General features: G+C 43.2%; 1 protein-coding gene across 2 annotated transcripts in view; it reads left to right on the top strand.

The window, feature by feature from the left end:
* PPM1B (protein phosphatase, Mg2+/Mn2+ dependent 1B) overlaps positions 1-19,801 on the top strand; it is a 183,418-nt gene that overhangs the window by 129,552 nt on the left and 34,065 nt on the right. For both annotated transcript variants that reach the window (XM_086927796.1, XM_086927795.1), the window contains exon 5: positions 6,038-6,095. In XM_086927796.1, the coding sequence (XP_086783922.1) occupies positions 6,038-6,095 (58 nt within the window). The remainder of the gene's footprint in view (positions 1-6,037; positions 6,096-19,801) is intronic.

Genomic DNA, 19,801 nt, shown 5'->3' with positions numbered 1-19,801 from the left:
TTTCTCCGTTGTCCAGTAGAGTACGAATGCCGTCTGTTGCTGCGATGAGGGCGGTCTCGGTGCTGTGTTTGCCTCGGAAGCCGGACTGTGAAGGGTCGAGGGATTTGTTGGATTCGAGAAAGGTGGCGAGCTGACTGTTGACGGCTTTCTCAATGACTTTGGCAGGGAATGGGAGGAGCGAGATGGGGCGGTAGTTCTTGAGTTCAGTGGGGTCTGCTTTGGGTTTCTTCAGGAGGGCGCTGAGTTCGGCATGTTTCCAGCTTTCCGGGAAGGTCGCGGAGTTGAGGGAGCAGTTGATGACGTCTCGGAGATGGGGTGCGATAATGGACTCTGCTTTCTTGAAAATGTGGTGGGGACATGGGTCGGTTGGCGATCCTGAGTGGATGGAGTTCATCAGGCGGATGGTGTCTTCAGTGGTGATTGGGTTCCAGGCGCAAAGGTTGTTGGAGGTGGGTTTAAGTTCGGAGGTGGGTGGGTGGACTGGTCTCCAAAGCTGTTATGTATGTCAGCGATTTTGTTGTGGAAGAACGAGGCTAGAGAGTCTCAGAGGTCTTGGGAGGGAGTGATGCCGTTGGTGCCGGCGGTGGGGTTGGTAAACTCTTTGACGATGTTGAATAGTTCCTTGCTGTTTTGGGCGTTGTTGTCAAGTCGATCCTTGAATGCTGATTTCTTGGTGGATCTGATCAGTTGGTGGTGTTTGCGGGTGGCGTTCTTGAAGGTGGCCAGGTTGTCAGTGGTTGGTTTTTTTTTTGCCAGGCTTTCTCGAGGGTGCGACAGATCTTCTTGGATTTCTTAAGGTCATCATTGAACCAGGGGGCTTTTTTGCTACTTTGCTTGATTTGATGGTTTTTCAAGGGTGCTAATTCGTCAGCGCTGTGGGTGATCCATTGTGTGAGGTTGATGGCTGCTTTGTTTGGGTCCGATGATTTGGCAGGAGGGTTTTGGTGAAGCGATGTGAAGAGCTGGTCGGTGGTAATTTTGTTCCAGTTTCTGCGGGGGATTGGTTGTGAGTGGTTGTGGTTCGTAGTCTTTTTGTAGCTGAAGTGAACGCAGCTGTGGTCCGTCCAATGTGTGATTGAAGGAGATGTGCTTGCTGGAGGTGAAGATAGGGTCGAGCGTGTGCCCGGCATAGTGGGTGGGGGTGTCAACAAGTTGTTTGAGTCTGAGATTGGCGAGGTTGTCCAGAAGGGTGGTGGTGGTGGTGTTGCTGTTGTTGTTCTTTTCCAGGTGGAAGTTGAGGTCTCCCAGTAGAATGTAGTCCTTGGAGGGGAGGGCGTGTGGGCTGATGAAGTCTGTGATGTCTTCGCTGAATTGTGTGCGGGGTCCTGGTGGCCTGTAGATGAGGGTGCCTCTGAGTGTGGTCTTGGGGTCGGTGTGGATCTGGAAGTGAAGGTGTTCGGTGGCTGCGAGGTTATCGTCGGAACTGGTCGTGATGCGGATGGTGTTCTTATGGACGATGGCGATGCCTCCTCCTGTTTGGTTGATGCGGTCCTTTCGGATGATCTTGTAGCCGTCCGGGATGGCTATGGAGATGTCGGGCGTTAAGGAGGCGTTCATCCATGTTTCTGTAAGAAACATGGCGACGTCCGGCGATGTGGTGTCGAGTAGGTTCCAAAGTTCAATGGCGTGTCTGTGGACCGAGCGGGTGTTGAGCAGGATGCACTTCAGGTGGTTAGTGTCGGAGCTCTGTTTGGAGTTTGTGGATTTGGTGTGGGTCCTGATGCAGTCGAACTTGCAGGTGAAGGGTCCATGGGTGTGTCCTGGGGCGGCTTGGTAGCAGTTTGGAAGTCGGCCGTGGTTAAGTGCTGAGAGGGTTGTGGCGTCGTACGTTATGCGGGTGGAGTGGGTTTTACGGGGGGCAGGGGATCGGGCGCGGTCCGGGCGTAGACTGGCTTACCTTTGGCGCAACTTCGGCACGCATAGGGCGCGCCCGCAGCGCGTGAACGCTGCGCGTAAGTGCATCTGTCATAAATGGATCGTGGAGGGGGCGGAGCGAAGGAGGAGCAGCTGGGAGGCAGGAGCGGGGTGGAGAGCCGAGCTGGGAGGCACAACAAAAAACAACAATATGGCAGCAAGCCCAAAAGCGAAACAGGACGAGATTGGGGCACAACCTGAAATCGCTATTAAATGGGCAGTGGCACCGGCACAATCGGGCACAAATAATGAAAGCAGGCAAAGCGAGCAATGCACAGTTTGAAAAATAAATGAAGAGCAGTCTAGCAGTATAGCGCTACGATGTCTATATAATCAGGCACAATTAATTACAGTAAGCAGTGCGCAATTCAATTCAATGACAATGAGCAGTCTGGTAGTAAGCGCTACGATACCAATTATTTCAGCAGGGAGCAGCATGAGGAGCGACCGCTTCTGAGCTAGTCGGGACGGTCACATCGCTTGAACTATCAGGTAGAGCCTTAACTTTCAGTGGGAGGGAGGAGCAGCTGGGAGGCGGGAGCGGGGTGGAGAGCCGGGCTGGGAGGCACAACAACAAACAACAAAATGGCAGCAAGCCCAAAAGCGAAACAGGATGAGATTGGGGCGCAACCTGAAATCGCTATTAAATGGGCAGTGGCACCGGCACAATCAGGCACAAATAATGAAAGCAGGCAAAGCGAGCAATGCACAGTTTGAAAAATAAATGACGAGCAGTCTAGCAGTATAGCGCTACGATGTCGATATAATCAGGCACAACTAATTACAGTGAGCCGTGCGCAATTCAATTCAATGGCAATGAGCAGTCTGGTAGTAAGCGCTACAATACCAATTATTTCAGCAGGGAGCAGCGTGAGGAGCGACCGCTTCTGAGATAGTCTTATCTGGGGGATCTGGTGGCCGGGGAGTTGAATGTGTATCCGGAGAGTCTGTTTGCAATATTCATCTGATCACTAGTTTTGGCTCCATCCGGACGTTGTTCTTTTCATCTTCAGGATGTGGGGGGTTTCTTTGGATGGACCTATTTGCCACGAACGCGCACTACCCATCATTTTGCAGTCTCCAGTATCTGACGCAGGGGATGTTGGGGGACACGTTTAAGTTAGAGTGGGGCTCACAACTTCTTTACGCATTCTCCCACCTCCCCTTACCCTTTATTCCTTTTGTTCTGAGAAATATTCGCCAAGACCATGCCCAAGTCCTATTCATCACCCCGGATGGCCGTGAAGGGTGTGGTACACAGATCTCCTTCTCCCTCTCGTGGCAGACCGCTCTCAATCACAGGGGCAGGCTCTACATCCCCACCTCCAGAGCCTGCACCTTCATACTTGGAGATAAAACCGGGCAACCAGAGTTCTTTCTCTCTCCCACCTGATGTGGTGGACGTTATTTTATCAGCCAGAAGAGACTCCACCAAATCTGTCTACTCTTAAAGTAGGCCAAATTTGTTAAATGGTTTTGAGAGAGAGCTTGATCCCTTAAAGGCCCATTTATCTGATGTTCTGAGTGTCTCTTTACCTGCCGCAACAGGGTTGCGCAGTAGCTACTGTTAAGGGCTACTTATCTGCCTTGTCAGCTTTTCTGTTTACCAGCTCAACCCTTGTTTAAATCTCCCATAGTTACAAGATTTATTAACCTCTTGGGTGTTCATGATGGCTCCACACTGTCATGAGTCACGGTAGGCGTGTGCTCATGACGGCGTGTTGCCGTCTTGGCGCAGCCACTCCACCCACGTGACACTAATTCCTTGCCTGTGCGGGCGAATGAATGAGCGGGCGGGGTCATGCCGGCACCACGCCGTCATGAGCACACAGGGCTCTTGGCTCAGGATGGCGTGGAGCAGTCATAAGCACCGAAGCTCCACGCCAAGCCCCTAACAACCCCACCCCACCAACCCCCTCCCCGGCTGAGGCTGAATTTGCAGCACAGTGTAGGGGTAAGGGTCTTACAAATAAGTTTCCTCCCACTCCTTTTATCATGCATGCATGGGATTTTAGTTTGGTTCTTACATTTTTGATGGGTTCATCCTTTGAACCTTTGCATGGTTGTCCTTTTAAGGTTTCTGTCATTTAAAACTAGATTTTTGGTGGCAATCACTTTCCCTAGGAGGGTGAGTGAATTACACGGTCTTGGTTCTAAGCCTCCTTTTACATAAGTCCATGCAGATAAGATGGTTCTTAGGACCTGAGATTCTTTCGTGCCTGAGGTGGTCACTCTTTGGAACTTGAGGCAGTCCATGATCTTACCCACTTTTTATCCTCACCCTTTTAAGTAGAAGGAGAGACTTCATCATCTGGACCCAAATAACGCAGCCAGCTTCTACCTGGACATAGCCAAGGACTTCAGGTTGGACGATCAACACTTCATTGGTTATGTGGGCAAGATGAAGGGCAAGGCTGTCCACAAGATAAGTGTCAAGGTGGATTATCCTGTACATCAAGATCTGCTACGCCTTGGCCCAAAAGGAGCCTCTTGAAGGTATTCGTGCTCATTCTACCAGATTGAAGTCTTCTTCGGCTTTGGCTAGAGTTGTCCCTGTGGTCGACATCTGCAAGGCGGCAACCTGAGCCTCCCTCCACACTTTTACAAAGCATTATTGCTTGGATTCGGAAGTGAGGAGGGACCGTCTTTTTGCTCTGTGTTGCCGAATCTTTTGGTCTAGGCGGGCTGGCACCCTCCTCCAAGAGCATGACTGCTTGGGGTATCCATTCAAAAGGTGAGAAACAGGCAGATATATTCATCAGAAGACTAAGTTACTTACCTTGGTAACATTATTTTCTGGTGGGTACAGTATCTGCCTGTGGATTCCTGACTGACTCCCCCACCTCCAAATTTCCTGTCGGTCTATACCGAAAAATTATTTATATTTTGATTAATAAATTGAACCATGGATTTATTTGGTACTAGGAAATGTCTGATATTGTTTTCCAGGTCTGGATTTGGTTTGAATACCTGTGAGAAGGTTGTTAGCTCACCCGTTTCCGTGCCTCGAAGGCACGGAAAAAAATGGGTGGAACTTATTTCAGCATGGAGGCTAGATCGTATGGCTTCGATAACGTCACGCAGTCAGGTGCCTAGCCATTCCATTGTGACGTCGACTTTTAGCTGAGGAAAAGTCCGTGGGAATGCTGCAAATTGGGGTAATTCAAAAGATTAGGAATCAACAGACAGATACTGTATCCACCGGAAAATGTGTACCGCAGGTAAGTAACTTGTTTTTATCTTTATGTTGAGATTTCTAGGTTTTTGGTATTACAAACATGGCTCTTTAGGCAATACCTGTAAGCATGTAGGTCCTAGTAGTCGGGATTATTTGTGTTTTTTGTTGTTGTTTTTTTTAACTTTTATTTCCTGTATATGTTTGTTTGATAAACATGTCTTCTATTGTAATTCATTTTCCTCCTTCAATGAACGGTTTGTTTTAAATATTTGTATTTTACTGCTTTGGGGTGATCTTCAGTACCTAGTTTGTGCCTTATGTAAAACAACTATTCAGCAGCAGATATTTTCGTGAGGTGCTTACTTCCTATTCCTGTTTAACTTTGTTTGATATATCCTGCAACCCATTCAATTATTTACATCACTTCTCCTCCTGGCCTGCCCCTGAAGTTAAAAACGAAATGGGAAATGCTGCAGGCAAAGGTGAACCTTCCATCTATTAAAATGGAATTATAGATTGAGATGAAGGGGGCACTGTAAGTTGCACTACGGCTGTGTGATGGCTGTTACCAAGCCATGGCTTTCAAGCTAAAGAGCGTTACAACCCTCACCTTGACCACAGCGTAACGTCATTACATCTACACTGAAGTCCTTTCCCTCTTAAGTCCATAGATTTTACAAGCTTCTAATATAAGCCTCGTAAAATAAAATAAGCCAGGTCTGCTGTGCAGAAAGATATTTAGCTCTTGGTACTACATCGTATTTAAAATTATTTGCCTAGGTAATTAGGCATGGAATCCTGTTCACATTTAGTACTCTGCTAAAGTAATGAACGTAACCGAGGAATGCAACGGACAAAAGAGGGTTTTCTATCTTCCAAGGTACAGATACATAATTTGGTTTATAAAGAAAAAAAGTAACATTTTCTTTCTGTTTGCATTTTTAGACGCAACATTATCGAAACCGTTTATAACCGGCTGAATCCACACAGAGAGAATGATGGGGTAAGTAATTATATTTAAATCAGGTGTACTTTAAATAATTCCATCACTAGGGATATGGGTATGGAATTTTATGAAATATCTACAGGATGATTCAGAACTCTACTTGTCCTGTTAAAAGTCTACTTGTCTCTTTTGGTGAGATGCCGTGAGTGTTTATTGTATCAGAGCTCTGATAAGACTCGGACTGTCAGTCATCGTATTTTATCAGGGTCTGAATTTTAGCGAGCCTATAATGTTCTTATTGTTCTGGAATCTACATAAAAGATTTGGAAGTAGGTGGGAAGCTGTATTTACAAAATTGCACTACACAAGTGAATCTGTGCGCACCAACCAGCTTACAAATTTAAGGGCATTTTCCAACTCATGTAATCTTGTCCCCCAATAGAAAAGATTGGACATTTACTTCAGACAAGGAAAGACATTAAAGGGTTTTCATAGACAGGAAAAAGATGGGCGGGGTGTAGAATCTGTTATCCCTTAGCAGATTTTTACATGAGCAAATATGTACATGAAAATGAAATTCCCAAGTTTGCTGTGAGTATGGTTTTTAGGCCTAAGTGTGAGGTACTGAAAATCGTAAATCTGTAACCATGCAAGAACATATACTTGTGGATGCACTTTTGGTGTTTTTCTTTAAGAATTGGCCCCTACTTCAGAATGTTGCTGGTGGTCATTTTAGACTATTCTTTTTTTTTATGTAGTGACTAGCATCAATACATTTTACTTCAAACATAGCATTTCTTGAATTTATCTAAAAGTGCACAATAATTTAACAATGTGTTTTTTAAGGAACACATTTTTTGTGTTGACATTTTATTTTGAAAGCAAACAAAACCAGTCTTGCTTTCAGCTTATTCAAGAATATATACACATAATCAGGAAGTGTTCTGGGGCATTGCAAGGAACAAAAAATTCTTATGTCTGCAAACACTTGTACACGTTTCAATACCTGTGCCACTTTTAGCATTGCAACCTGAGCTCACTGCCTTCCCTTAAAACGCTCACCCTAATTGTGAAGATGTGTTTGAGGCATGTGTGCTGTAGATACACATGATTTGCATACTCCTGCCATCTTGTGTTGAGTGCAGATGTTAGCGCATTTTTCTTTGAAGAAGTCTTTTCCAGTCTCGAGTGAAGGTGACCCCTTCCTTTGTGCCTCTATTAGATTTTTTTTCAGCCATCTAGTTCGGGCGTGGTTTGCTGTGCTTCGGGCGAGAGCTTTCATTGCAATCCACTCGGTACACAACCCACTGTACCCTCATCTTTGTTTAAAACTTATTTTCCCATCCTCCGCGTGTCGAAAATCAGAAAACTATCATAGTTGGATCGACTAAACTTCAACCGCAGCCTTCGGGCCCAGCCCGTTCTTTCATTTCCATTTGCGAGATCAACATCTAGTAAATCTGCAGATGGGATGCACTCCATTTCAATTCTTTAACCTTCTGTGCCACTCCAGATATCCACACACCGACTTTCACAAAGTCTAACTTGTGCTAATCTCCGAAGCACAAGGAAAAAGCCTGCAACGCTTGTTGCTCATTCTGATCGAAAAAGACCCACGAGACGACTGGACATGACGGAAAGAGGTGCAGCGACAAAACACCGATGAGACCCCTGATATCTTCAGAGAAGATATCGAACAAGAAGAAATGGAAGCGTTGGCAGCGGAGGAAGAAGAGGCTTTCTCCGTCCAAGATTCAGATTCTGAGCTGGAGATAGAATTGGAATCCCAAGACTGTCCAGCCGGTCAAAATACTGTGAATGCCAAAGCCCCTTTACCCACAAAACACGCATCCATCAAACATAAGGCTTCTGGGTCACTACTGCTATCTGGCCATGGTAGGCACCAAGAGACTGCTTTTAATGCCCCACCCTCTGGCTCTGCACCAAAAGCACAAGGTAAGCTCTCTGGTTCGAATCAAGATAGTTCGGCACCTAAAGATTCTGCTCCGAAAGACAAATCCAGCTTGGCACCAAACATTTTGGTATTGAAACAAAAAGACAATATTGAAAAGCCTCCAGAGCCAATTTTGGAGACCATGCAGCAAAAGTTGGATCCGAAACAGAAAAAAACTGTATATAAATCTGGAAACTAGACCTACATAACAAAACCAGTGATACCAATCTCCAAAAGAAAAATAGACTTCGATACAATATTCCTCTTAAGAAGGACATGGCTGCTAGCCCTCTTCTTATTTCTCCTACCCTTCCACCTGTACCTACTGTACCACCAGTAGACCTTCTAGATGTCGCACCACAATGCTCTCCACACACCAATCCTCCGGACAAAGAGTCCAAACTAATAGATGCCTTGGGTAAAAGAGTGCCTGCACAATCAGCCAACCACTGGCGTATAGCCAATACACAAGGTCATTTGGCTAGATACGTTCAGGCCCACTGGGACGCAATGGAAGACTTACTCCAATATCTTCCAGAAGAACACAGAAAGAGGGCAGGAATTAATACAAGAGAGAACTAATTTCTATTCCCTCTTAGATGTGCATTAGATACTGCAGCTAGAGGAGTCAACACTTGTATTCTCCTTAGATGACACGCATGGTTACGAATCTCTAGTTTTAAACCAAAATAAATTCCCCAGTCGACAAGGAACATCTATTTGGTCCTCAGGTGGATGATTAACTTGAGAAAATGGAGAAAGATAACAGAAGTAGCATAGTCTATGGAGGCACTAAGCCACCTTGTAACAGAGGATCCTTTTGCCGCTCATTTTATAGGGGAGGCTCCAAAAATACCTCCACAGATGCCAACACAGAATCACTATTTCCCCTCTAGAGGATTTTACAAAGGCAAATACAGAGGAACAATTTTTAAGGCAGCAGTAAAGGTACCCTAACACGTTTGTCTCCATCTTCCAACAAACCGTGACTTCATAACAATTGCCCCCACCCCACAATGATCATACACCTGTCCGGGGGAAGACTTTAACAATTTCTTTCCATTTGGCAGTCAATAACATTAGACAAGTGGGTGTTGGATATTATCCAACATGGTTATTGCATGGAGCTCACAAGCAATCCTCCCAATATTCCACCCTGCATTCACAAGCTCTCTAGAGCGTCAACAACTGTTCAAACAAGAAGTACAAGCTCTTCTAACAATAGGAGCTGTAGAACCAGTTCCAACACCAAGGGTCAGTTGTTTACTCACTTTACTTCCTAATCCCCAAAAAGACCAATTTTGGATCTCAGGCCTCCAAATGTATACATACTATCAGAACACTTCTATGTGGTCACACTTCAACAAGTGCTTCCCCTTTTATAACAAACCACTTTGTCAGCACTAGACTTAAAGGACTTCTAAGTTCACATCCCTATTCACCCACCACATTGCAAATACCTCAGATTTGTGGTAGCGTGAAAACATTATCAATTCAAAATGCTCCTGTTCACCAAAAGCAGTAGTAGCAGCTCATCTAAAAAGACAACAAATTAATGTCTTCCCATATCTAGACGATTGGCTCATCAAAACCAACACACACCTCAAGTGTTTGCAACAATAAATCTTCATCAATTGGGATTCACAATCAATGTACAAAAATCCCATTTTGAACCTACATAGCTGCCACCCCTATCTCTGAGCCATCCTAAACACTCTAGCAGGGTTAGCCTATCCCAGCCAAAAATCGACAATTTTCAAACACTGCTACTACAATTTCAAAGCAACCAATATAGAACAGTAAGAACGTTCATGCGACTTTTAGGGATGATGGTGTCCTGCATTGCCATAGTACCTCATGCAAAATTAATAAACGTGTCCTCTACAGGAATGCTTAGCCCAACAATGAAATCTATGACCGGGTCAACTAAAAGATCTAGTGTTGGTAGACAGCCGCACCCATCGCTCTCTGCAGTGGTGGAACACCCAAAACTTGTCAAAACAGCAGCCCTTTATCGACCCTTTTCCACAAGTCGTGCTCACAGCGGACGCATCCCTTACAGTGCGGGGTGTTTATCAGCATCATCTAAAAGTTCAAGGTCTCTTGGACACCAAACACAAAAGTCTCCACATCAACTACCTAGAGCTTCTAGCTGTTCACCTAGTGCTCAAAGCATTTCTACCTCACCCAATTGGGAAAGTTGTCTTAGTTCCGACTGACAATAGGACAGCTATGTTCAACAAGCATTGGCATGGCCAATAGGTCTTGTCTTTAGGGTGTTATAAATGTTTAGATAGAGCTGCTTTTTTTTAGGTAATTAATTTTATTGTCTGGTTAATTAAAACCTGTACAAATCCATAAAAAAATAATTATAGCAGCAATATTCGCAATTTAAACAGATTAAAAATAACATTTCATAAACTCCCATTCCTAATAATAGCTACAATGAAACATATGTCAAATTATTCAAACCTTAAGTAAAATACGCGAAAACGACATCTCATAAAACATCCGTACATTGTACTGGCTATTGTCCATAGTTGTCGTATAGTGCGGTACAATGGTAAACGGCTACAACCTTTCAGTGCAAAAACGGGTTACCAGTTAATTCCCATGTGAGAGTCCGCACTTAAAAGAGGTCTTTTTGCTGCAGCGATGAAGCATACCGGTCAAGGGCGACAGTTTCTTCCCTGCCGCTTCCATAAATTGCACGAAACGGCATGCTAACTGAACGTCTTCCCCTCCGAGGCATGCCATCACTGCTTGTTGCAGGTTCTTATTCCCTTACTTAAAGAAGGCTACAGAAGCTGATGTCTTTCGACTTGTAGTTCTCTGCAAATACACAGAAGGTGCAATACACTTTCATTGGCTTTGTCGCATAAACGACAAGTTGTCTGGCCCAGCAGTCGTTTCCAGGGAGGAAGATGCGGCAATACTGGTAGAATGCCCATTCAAAAGTGGAGGTATTTTTCTTTCTTCCTCCTGTTGAAACCAACCCCTAGTTAAGGCTGCAGAGAGGGCGTAATGTTGCATTGCACAATAAACCATTCATGGGATCTTTCTGAGAGTGGGGATAGATTTTTCACTGGCTGTTTACAATTTGTTTGAAGCCAATACACAAGGTCATGTCTAAACACACTTTTGATGCTGTCCGATAGCTCCTAGCTGCACAGTCTTTTGATGTATTCCGTTCCATAGGTATGAGTTCAAAGATCCTGGTTTGACATTTTTTATCCTGTACCAGCTCTTGGCGTAAGCTCCTTTGCAGGCTATTTCTTGGCACAGTATGCCTAATTCCAGTCTTATCTGGACAAACGAGAGGTACTTGGGTAAATTGAAAATCATTCTGGCCGCTCTTGAAACCTTGCTATCTAATATGGCCGCATCTCTTCCCCTCATGCACCCGCTCCCATAAGTGATTGCCAGAATGAGCTTTGCTTGCCAAACTTTTAAAAAAAGGAGTAAGGTTTGGGCCAGTGATTTTATTCTTACTGGATCTCATTGCTGCAGCAATGGAGTTACCTCTTTTTTTGATGACGTCTTTGTTTTGGTTGTAGGAGCCCCTGTTGTCCATTATCACTCCTAGATATTTGTATTGTTCAACTATTTTTATTATTGAGTTAGCAGTGTGCCAGTGAAATTTGGAAGTTTCCTTTCTTGAGTCAATACTCATTATCTTGTTTTTTTCGTAATTAATGGTTAAACCCTTGTTTAGTGAATATCTGCTGGTTGTGTCTAGTAGATGTTGAAGGCCGATAGGGGTTCGACTAACCAGCACGAGATCATCTGCGTACAACAAGTTCGAGAGTGGCAGCCCTTTATGTTTTGCGCATGCGAGTTACAACAGTCCAGTTCAGAGGACAAATCAGACATAAACAAATTAAGTGTCAGCGCCAGGACGCATCCCTGTTTAAGCCCCATAGTTGTTGGAATTCTCCGGGACAGGCACTTCCATTTCCTTGTTTAACTTGACCCACGAGTTTGTGTGGAGAAGTATTAGCTGGTTTAAGAGAACGGTGGTATTTTTTCATCTTGGACCTTGCACCAGAGTTTGCTCCTGTCAATTTTGTCGATTCGCTGACGAATAATCAATGAAACACAAAAATAGGATTTTTTGCTGATTTCACCCCGTCAATCATTAGGAACAGGGCAAGTATGTTTGTTGTTGTGCCCATGCCCTTGAAAATATTTACAACAAGGGGTGGTGAGGGACAGAGTCTCTGAATTAAGCAGAAAGCTCTCACCCAGTCAAGAGATCAGGGCTAGATCCAACACCGTTTTTTAGCTCACTGCACCATCCCAGTTTCAGAACCTGGCTGTATGCAAATTAGTCTGTTCCTGACCCAGTGCATGATGGGAACAGGGCAAACCAAACTACAAAAGCCAATTCTTACACTGGGAAGGAAACAAGCTCCCGGGGACCGGTTTCTGGCATTACAGCCGTCTTCGGCCCGGTTTGCTTGAATCCTGATGGTGCAATGAGCAAGGGTCTCACATCTGAGAATACCCTTCCACGCTTAGGGTGGACAAAAATATTTACAACAAGGGGTGGTGAGGGACAGAGTCTCTGAATTAAGCAGAAAGCTCTCACCCAGTCAAGAGATCAGGGCTAGATCCAACACCGTTTTTTAGCTCACTGCACCATCCCAGTTTCAGAACCTGGCTGTATGCAAATTAGTCTGTTCCTGACCCAGTGCATGATGGGAACAGGGCAAACCAAACTACAAAAGCCAATTCTTACACTGGGAAGGAAACAAGCTCCCGGGGACCGGTTTCTGGCATTACAGCAGTCTTCGGCCCGGTTTGCTTGAATCCTGATGGTGCAATGAGCAAGGGTCTCACATCTGAGAATACCCTTCCACGCTTAGGGTGGACAAAAATATTTACAACAAGGGGCACTGGGCCAGGGACAGACTGATTTGCATATAGCCAGGTTCTGAGCTGGGATGGGGCAGTGAGATAAATAACGGTGATGGATAAAGCCCTGATCTTTGGACTGGGTAAGAGTGGTCTGTTTAACTCAGACACTCTGTTCATCACCACCCCCTTTTTGTAAATCGTTTTTGGCCACTATAGGTGTGGCAGGGTATACTCAGACATGAGTCCCTTTCTCACTGCTCCATCAGGATTCAAGCAAGCCGGGCCGAAGAAGGCTGAAATGCCAGAAACCGGTCCCCGGTAGCTTGTCTCCTTTCTGGTGAAGAATTGGCTTGGTAGTTTAGTCTGCCCTGTTCCCACGATGCACTGGGCCAGGGACAGACTGATTTGCATATAGCCAGGTTCTGAGCTGGGATGGGGCAGTGAGATAAATAACGGTGATGGATAAAGCCCTGATCTTTGGACTGGGTAAGAGTGGTCTGTTTAACTCAGACACTCTGTTCATCACCACCCCCTTTTTGTAAATCATGCCCTTGAAAAAGCCTGTTAGGTTGATGGGTAAGATTTCTTTTTCGTCTGTCCTAGCAGTGCAATCGCCCAGGAGTAATCCAGCATAATATTTTGTTTCGATATCAATTAAAGCCACCAGCCTATAGCTGCTTGCTGAGTTCTTGTCCCCTTTTTTATGTATTGGGGATATGATTGCCCCTTTCCATGAGTCCTGATGATTGCTCTTGTAATTTCTTCCCATAAAGGAAAACCCAGTTCTTAGTCTGGCATTTCGCGATGGATTGATAAATGTATTCAAACATGCTATATTAAAGCTAAAAGAAGTCTATACCTCCTAGAGCATATATTACTTGTAAAATAGGAACATCTATGGCCTTCTTGAGTAACCTTCCTATAGATGACATTTGTAAAGCAGCTACATGGTCTACACCACAGCCATTTACTAAACATTATTGTGTGGCTGTATTAGCACGTCAACAAGCCAGTGTTTGTACAAGCAGGGCTAAAAACACTTATTCAAACAACTGCAACTCCCACTCGTTAGCCATCGCTTGTGACGGATACTGGTACACAGTCTAAGTAAAGCACACATGCCTTGAACGGATTAGGTTACTTACTCTGTAAGCATCCGTTCATGGCATGCGTCCTCCCTCCTCCTCGAACACCTATGGTTGTTGCTGTTCTTATTACTTACATTACACATGCATCTCTTACAACGCATACTTAATCCATTCTCACCCTCTTGCGGGAAAGCAATCGAACAGTGCAGTTGATGCCCATGTGCACTGTCATAGAAAGGAGCAGTCGCCGTCCCTCGTGACTGGAGAGAACTTTTTCTTTGAAGAAAAACAACCTGCAAACATCCGGACCCAACACTAGATTGCATGAGTATGCAAAGTATGTGAATCTACAGCTCAGCATACCAAGAACAGATGCTTACAGGGTAAGTAACATAAGCCTTCTAGTAGTGAGTCATATTCAGGATGAACAACTTACGTATGGATTAAAATCTTCGAAAAAAAACAATCATGCACCTCTCCAACATGTGCAAAGATTAGTATATTCTACAAGTACAAGCAAAGTGAAGAGAAGCACATCAATTCGGCAGGTTCTTGTTTCTTTGTTTCTTTATTGAAAAAATTTCTTAAAAACGACCGTAGCCAATGCGTTTTGACCCAAAAGATCTTCTTCAGGGCTACAAATAAGTTTACAATGTATAGATTAAAACTTTGACAGATTTATAAGATATTTACGGTTTAAAACAAGTGCTCATAATTAACCTACAAGGAGAAGAGTGAAAAAACACACAATCAATGTTTTCACAATTAATCACAAAGTGCTATATATATATACAAATATTTACATAACTATATATATTGGTATTTTACATAGTTGGAACCTGCTGAAAACCTTTACAGAAAAAAGGGGGAAATTAACCACAAAAAATATTTATATTTAAACTGCATTCATATGGCATGGGGCAACAATCCTCTTATGTAAGGAAATTGTACACATAATTATACACCTACAAGAGAGGCAAAAGGAAAAACAAAGGCGCTATAGAATACGTCAAAAAGGCTTACCAATAACAGTAGTCTATCTTAGTGTATTAAGATCCTTTTCTGGAGTTCAACTTGGTCCCTCACTCTAGCTAGGAGTGCCAGTTGGACCTAAGTAAAGAAGGAAAAGTGACGGACAAAACATTGCAAATGCTCTTGTGTCCAACACAACCTACTCAAAAGAGGAATAAATAGTTAAAACAGATCTCTTATTCCTTAAGTACACCAACAAAGTAATTATCGCTTGTTGAGTGACTTCTTAGTGGACTATTCCAAATGATTCAGATCAGTGTAGACATGGTTATTTAGCCCATGTATATCTCTAAATCAAAAAGAATGGCATATAAGGCGGAGATTTTCCAGGCTCATAAATAGTAGGCCAAGTATCAAAATGGACACTGATTTAAAGTGCAGTTAATATTCTTTTGGGGAAATGTATGTTAACCGCAATATAATCCCCCTTTTACCGGTTGTACAATGCACTAGCCTTTCCATGTTCAAGGGACAATTTTTCTAAAATTAAAAAACCTCCCGTCTTACCTCTTTCATAATGCTTACCAACAAAGAATTTCAAACTAACATCAACCATAAGCAACCCTGCTGGAATAACAGAGCCTGCTCCTGCAAAACTGTTCAAAAACATTCACATTCTCATGAATGTGCTAGATCATTGACTAGCAATATATTAATTCATTAGATTGGGGATCTTTCCCACCAGCTGGGAAGGCAACCTACTTCAAATTGTCATTAAAAAGAAGGATACATCTATCCCTGTCTATTGCTGGCGCCAATATCAAATTGCCCGTTCCTGGGTAAGCTTATTGAAAGGGTGATTTCTCTAACCTTGTGGAGGTTAACTTTTGGATCAACAATATGAATTCCAGCCTGGTAAAGGTACGCAGTCTGCATTAACCATCTGTGATGACTTAAAACGAACCCTGGACAAATATAATCCTCCTGCACTGCGGGACTTACCAACAGCTGTTGATCTGGTTAACCTTCAAACACAACAACACAGAATCAGGCTTGGCAGATGCTTGAAAGTAATACATTGGTAACCTGCTAAGCAGCATGGACATTCAACCAAAATATGGTTTGCTGCATCTTGGAAGACTTGCACTCCTCTAATCTGGACTGGCGCCAAAACATGCTAATTGCCCTACAAAAGAAACTAAGCAACTATGGTTTAGCACAGATGACTGTAAGCAGTGCAGGCTGCATATTAAACACACAGCGGTCCAGTGTACTGTCACATTCAGTCTAAGTCATAACAGGGCTCCTGTTATCCTACTTTATACCATACATAAACAAATATTCCATCTCTGCCAACAGTATACTTCCAAACAATCAGTCAGTAGCTGGAGAGATCTGCCACATTGCTGGCATTGGTAAACTGTAATATAGACATACCAAAGGTCCCAACTGTTCAGTTATTACAATCTCAAGACAACTCATTATCAGAATTGTATATAGGATAGCCGTAACAAAGATCACCCAGACAGATTTGTAAATCATTATTTTCTCCTAGCCCTTTGTCTCTTTCTTGCTTCTGACCCATGAGATCTTCGTGTAACGAAGCTACAATGACAGTGGGGGTTAATGTTCTGAACTGATAACCTAAACAGTCCTCATGGGACAGGAGGTGCAGAGCTACCATAACAGTCAGCATAGTTTGTGCATTAACTCACATCTCAAATTCCAGCACACTACTTAGCGGTGCATTCCAAGACAGAATATGGATACTTATCATGCACAACACTGAAGCGTTTATATTTAGGCTCCCAACTAAACAATACTCTTACACTGAATGAATAAATAGGAATGGAACTCCAATACTCAAATAGAGATGGTGAACTGGCTAAGGAAAGAAATATTGTAACAAACACAGATGGGGGCAGTAATTTGCACAAGAAATTCAGATGGTGCCATTGTGGAGAAATTGAAGAAAACATTAAATGGACAAGACCTAAAGAACAACTCGCAAATGGGGTCAACATTTGTAATTTTGCAACAGGGTGATATGATTGAGGATTTTATAATAAGTTGCAAGGAAACGTACTAGTGAACACACTATGTATTGCAAGCAACGCACCAAGTACGTTTTTCAAGGAATTGAGAAAAAAAATTGGAAAATCTTGTTGAAAAACTGAAGATGACGTTATGAAACTACAAGAATGTAAGGTGATGGAAGGCCAACTAACATTGAAACAACAATGTGGAATGATCATGGGCATCAAGTCAAACAGCTAAATTTTTGCTTTAACATTGTCTGGATTTGTCAAACTGTTCTAAAGTTAATAGCAAATGTTCCCCCCATTGTCCCTATCCCCTTTAACAGATCAGCATGAAATTGAAAGCACATGTAGTCAGTTAAACGAACTGTTTGCTATATTTTGTCCTATCTGCCAAACACAAAAATTCTGAATCAAAAACTGACAGGACAGCCCTGTAATGAACTCACTGAAGCTCACTCTAGACTTTTTTGTATAGTAAACATCTGAAAGCCTAATGTACAGATTTATACCAAACCAGGTACACTCTTTGAGGAATGTTCTACTTTGATTCCAGGCTTGGTGTAATTCCATTCAGCAGTTCCTGCTGCAGCAAAGAGCATTTTTTCTTTTAATTTAATATGGATAATAATGTTCTTATTTGTTTAACCCCCTCCCTTTTTATGTCGTGCCTACCAGATAGCACAAGCTCTCTGTCCTGCGAAAATACCTATTGTCCACTTAAAGCCTGTTGCTTATCATTGGTTGTCTTTGTCACTCATTTACTTGCTTTCAGTTTGTTAGCTTGTGGGGACTTTCCTTCTACGTGGGTGCCCCTCCCTGGGTGCAAATCCTTATTACTTGTCCTTCCACTGCCTACTCTGCAGGCAGTTTTTTTTCTTTTTGGTTAAGCACTTCGTGATACTGTATGTGTTTTCCAGCTGTCTACTTCATGTACTTTTCTTCCCCTTTCCCCTTCGGCACTCCATGTTGCTCTCACTTGTCCTTCTCCCTGCCCCTCGTTGTTGCGTTAGCCCTCGTGTGCTACTCCCACCCACCCCCTCACATTGCGACCTCAATTGTATGCTTCTCCTTCGAGTGTTGCTTGCCACCAGCCCTTCTCCTGTTGCTGCCCCATCCTCACACCTACCCTCCTCCCATTGCTGCCCTACCCTCACTCCTCCCCTTGTTGCCCCACCCCTACCCGCTTCCGAATGCTTCCCTACCCTCCCAGTCACTCCCATTTATACCTCCTGCCACCACCAGCAGTCTATTGTTTTGCAGAGAGCTGGCCTGTGTGCCTTGAAAGTGCTTTTGCATGAATTGTTGTTTTTTAATTAAATTATGAATCCAATAAAAAAATAGAGTGGGCACCCACAAAATGACAGAGCTGCATCATCGAGCCATTTTTGTTTTATCTTTAACCCTTTACCTATCCTCAGAGTATCATGCCGATGATGTACAGCATGGCTTGAAGGCATTGGCAAAGACGAGACCTTTTAACTTTGCCAATGTTTTTTTTTTTCCCCCTCCTCTTGGATGGTTTGCCATGAAATTTGGCATGCAGAAACGTAGCCAGAGCGCTATTTGTTTAGTGAGTTTTGTGCAGATTTATTAAGCAGTATTAGGCAAAGCCTAAAGGTTTTTAATAGAAAATTAGACCTTATGTAAAAGTAATATATAAAATCTATGCATGCAGCAGAATGTATTACGCGAATACCATTAATGGTTATAGAGAGAGGCCGTGGCTGCAAAAGGAAAAGCCGCGGGTGGTTAATGAAGCCAGTTCCTTCCCTAAATTTGGAAATACGTGGCATAATACTCTCAGTGGATCTGCCTCTACAGTTTGTGACCGTTTTTCCATGTGCAGAATTTATAAGCAGATACTTTTTCCTAAACGGAGCATAACGGGTTAAATCAGTTTTAAACATTTCGTCTGCCCCTAGTTTGTAAAGCGATTCTTGAATTTAATGGAAGCTAAGGTATTGAAGGAGTGTTTTCCTTAATCAGTTGAGTGGCCCTAAAGTATTACAATTTATAAATTACGTTACCTCTGTAGTAATTAGGGAATCTGTGTTTTACTACACTCGTTCTTAGTAACAAGCAATTGGACATGTTAATTTGTGCTGCCACCGGTAGAAGTGTATCTGTTTGTTATGTATGTATAATATGCAGTTTATCATTAAGTGTGGTTTCAGTCGTGTTAAACATTTTTATTTTATCTGAAGCCATGCACAGGTGGCTTTAAACTCTATAGTATTATAACAACGAATTAAATGGTCCATCAGAGTGTTACACGATGGTTTTTCTTTGAAGTGATTGTAACATGGAATCCATCAGCCAGGCAGCTGTAAAACGTATTTAGTTACGTATGCTGGGTTCTCATAATAACATGGCACTGTGGTAATAACAGGAACATTTGCCTTTGTGCTGTACCAATAAACGTACATTTACAATTCATTTGTAATAGTGTAGCATACTCTGAACATCTCAATAGCCTGGAATTTGACTATTTTTATGTTTTAAATCTAAGTGTGATTGTTAGTATTTAACGTGTTTTTGGGCTTGGCTCATTTTCACAGTAATGTCGTATGATTCTATAGTGTAAATAAAGATGTCATGAGTGATTTGTGTATGGGAAGTGGCATTGGCTGGAGAGGCAAAAGTATAAAATATTTTAAGGAATTTTAATGATAGGCCATCGTCTCGGCCAAAGCAACTAATATATTCATTCTGGGCCGTGGCTGGCCTGTGGCCAGGTCTTTCGCCCTGCATCCTCCCAACCAACCCAGCTGCACATTCTCTTTGGCTGTGCACAGTGGACTCTGGAAGGAAGCCTGGACACCGTCCTCTTTAACCTGCTACACATAG

This window comes from Lissotriton vulgaris, chromosome 6 (genome assembly GCF_964263255.1).
Source record: "Lissotriton vulgaris chromosome 6, aLisVul1.2, whole genome shotgun sequence".
Lineage (NCBI taxonomy): Eukaryota > Metazoa > Chordata > Amphibia > Caudata > Salamandridae > Lissotriton > Lissotriton vulgaris.
Note: the sequence above shows the minus strand (reverse complement) of the source record. Positions and strands in the feature narration are given on the sequence as shown.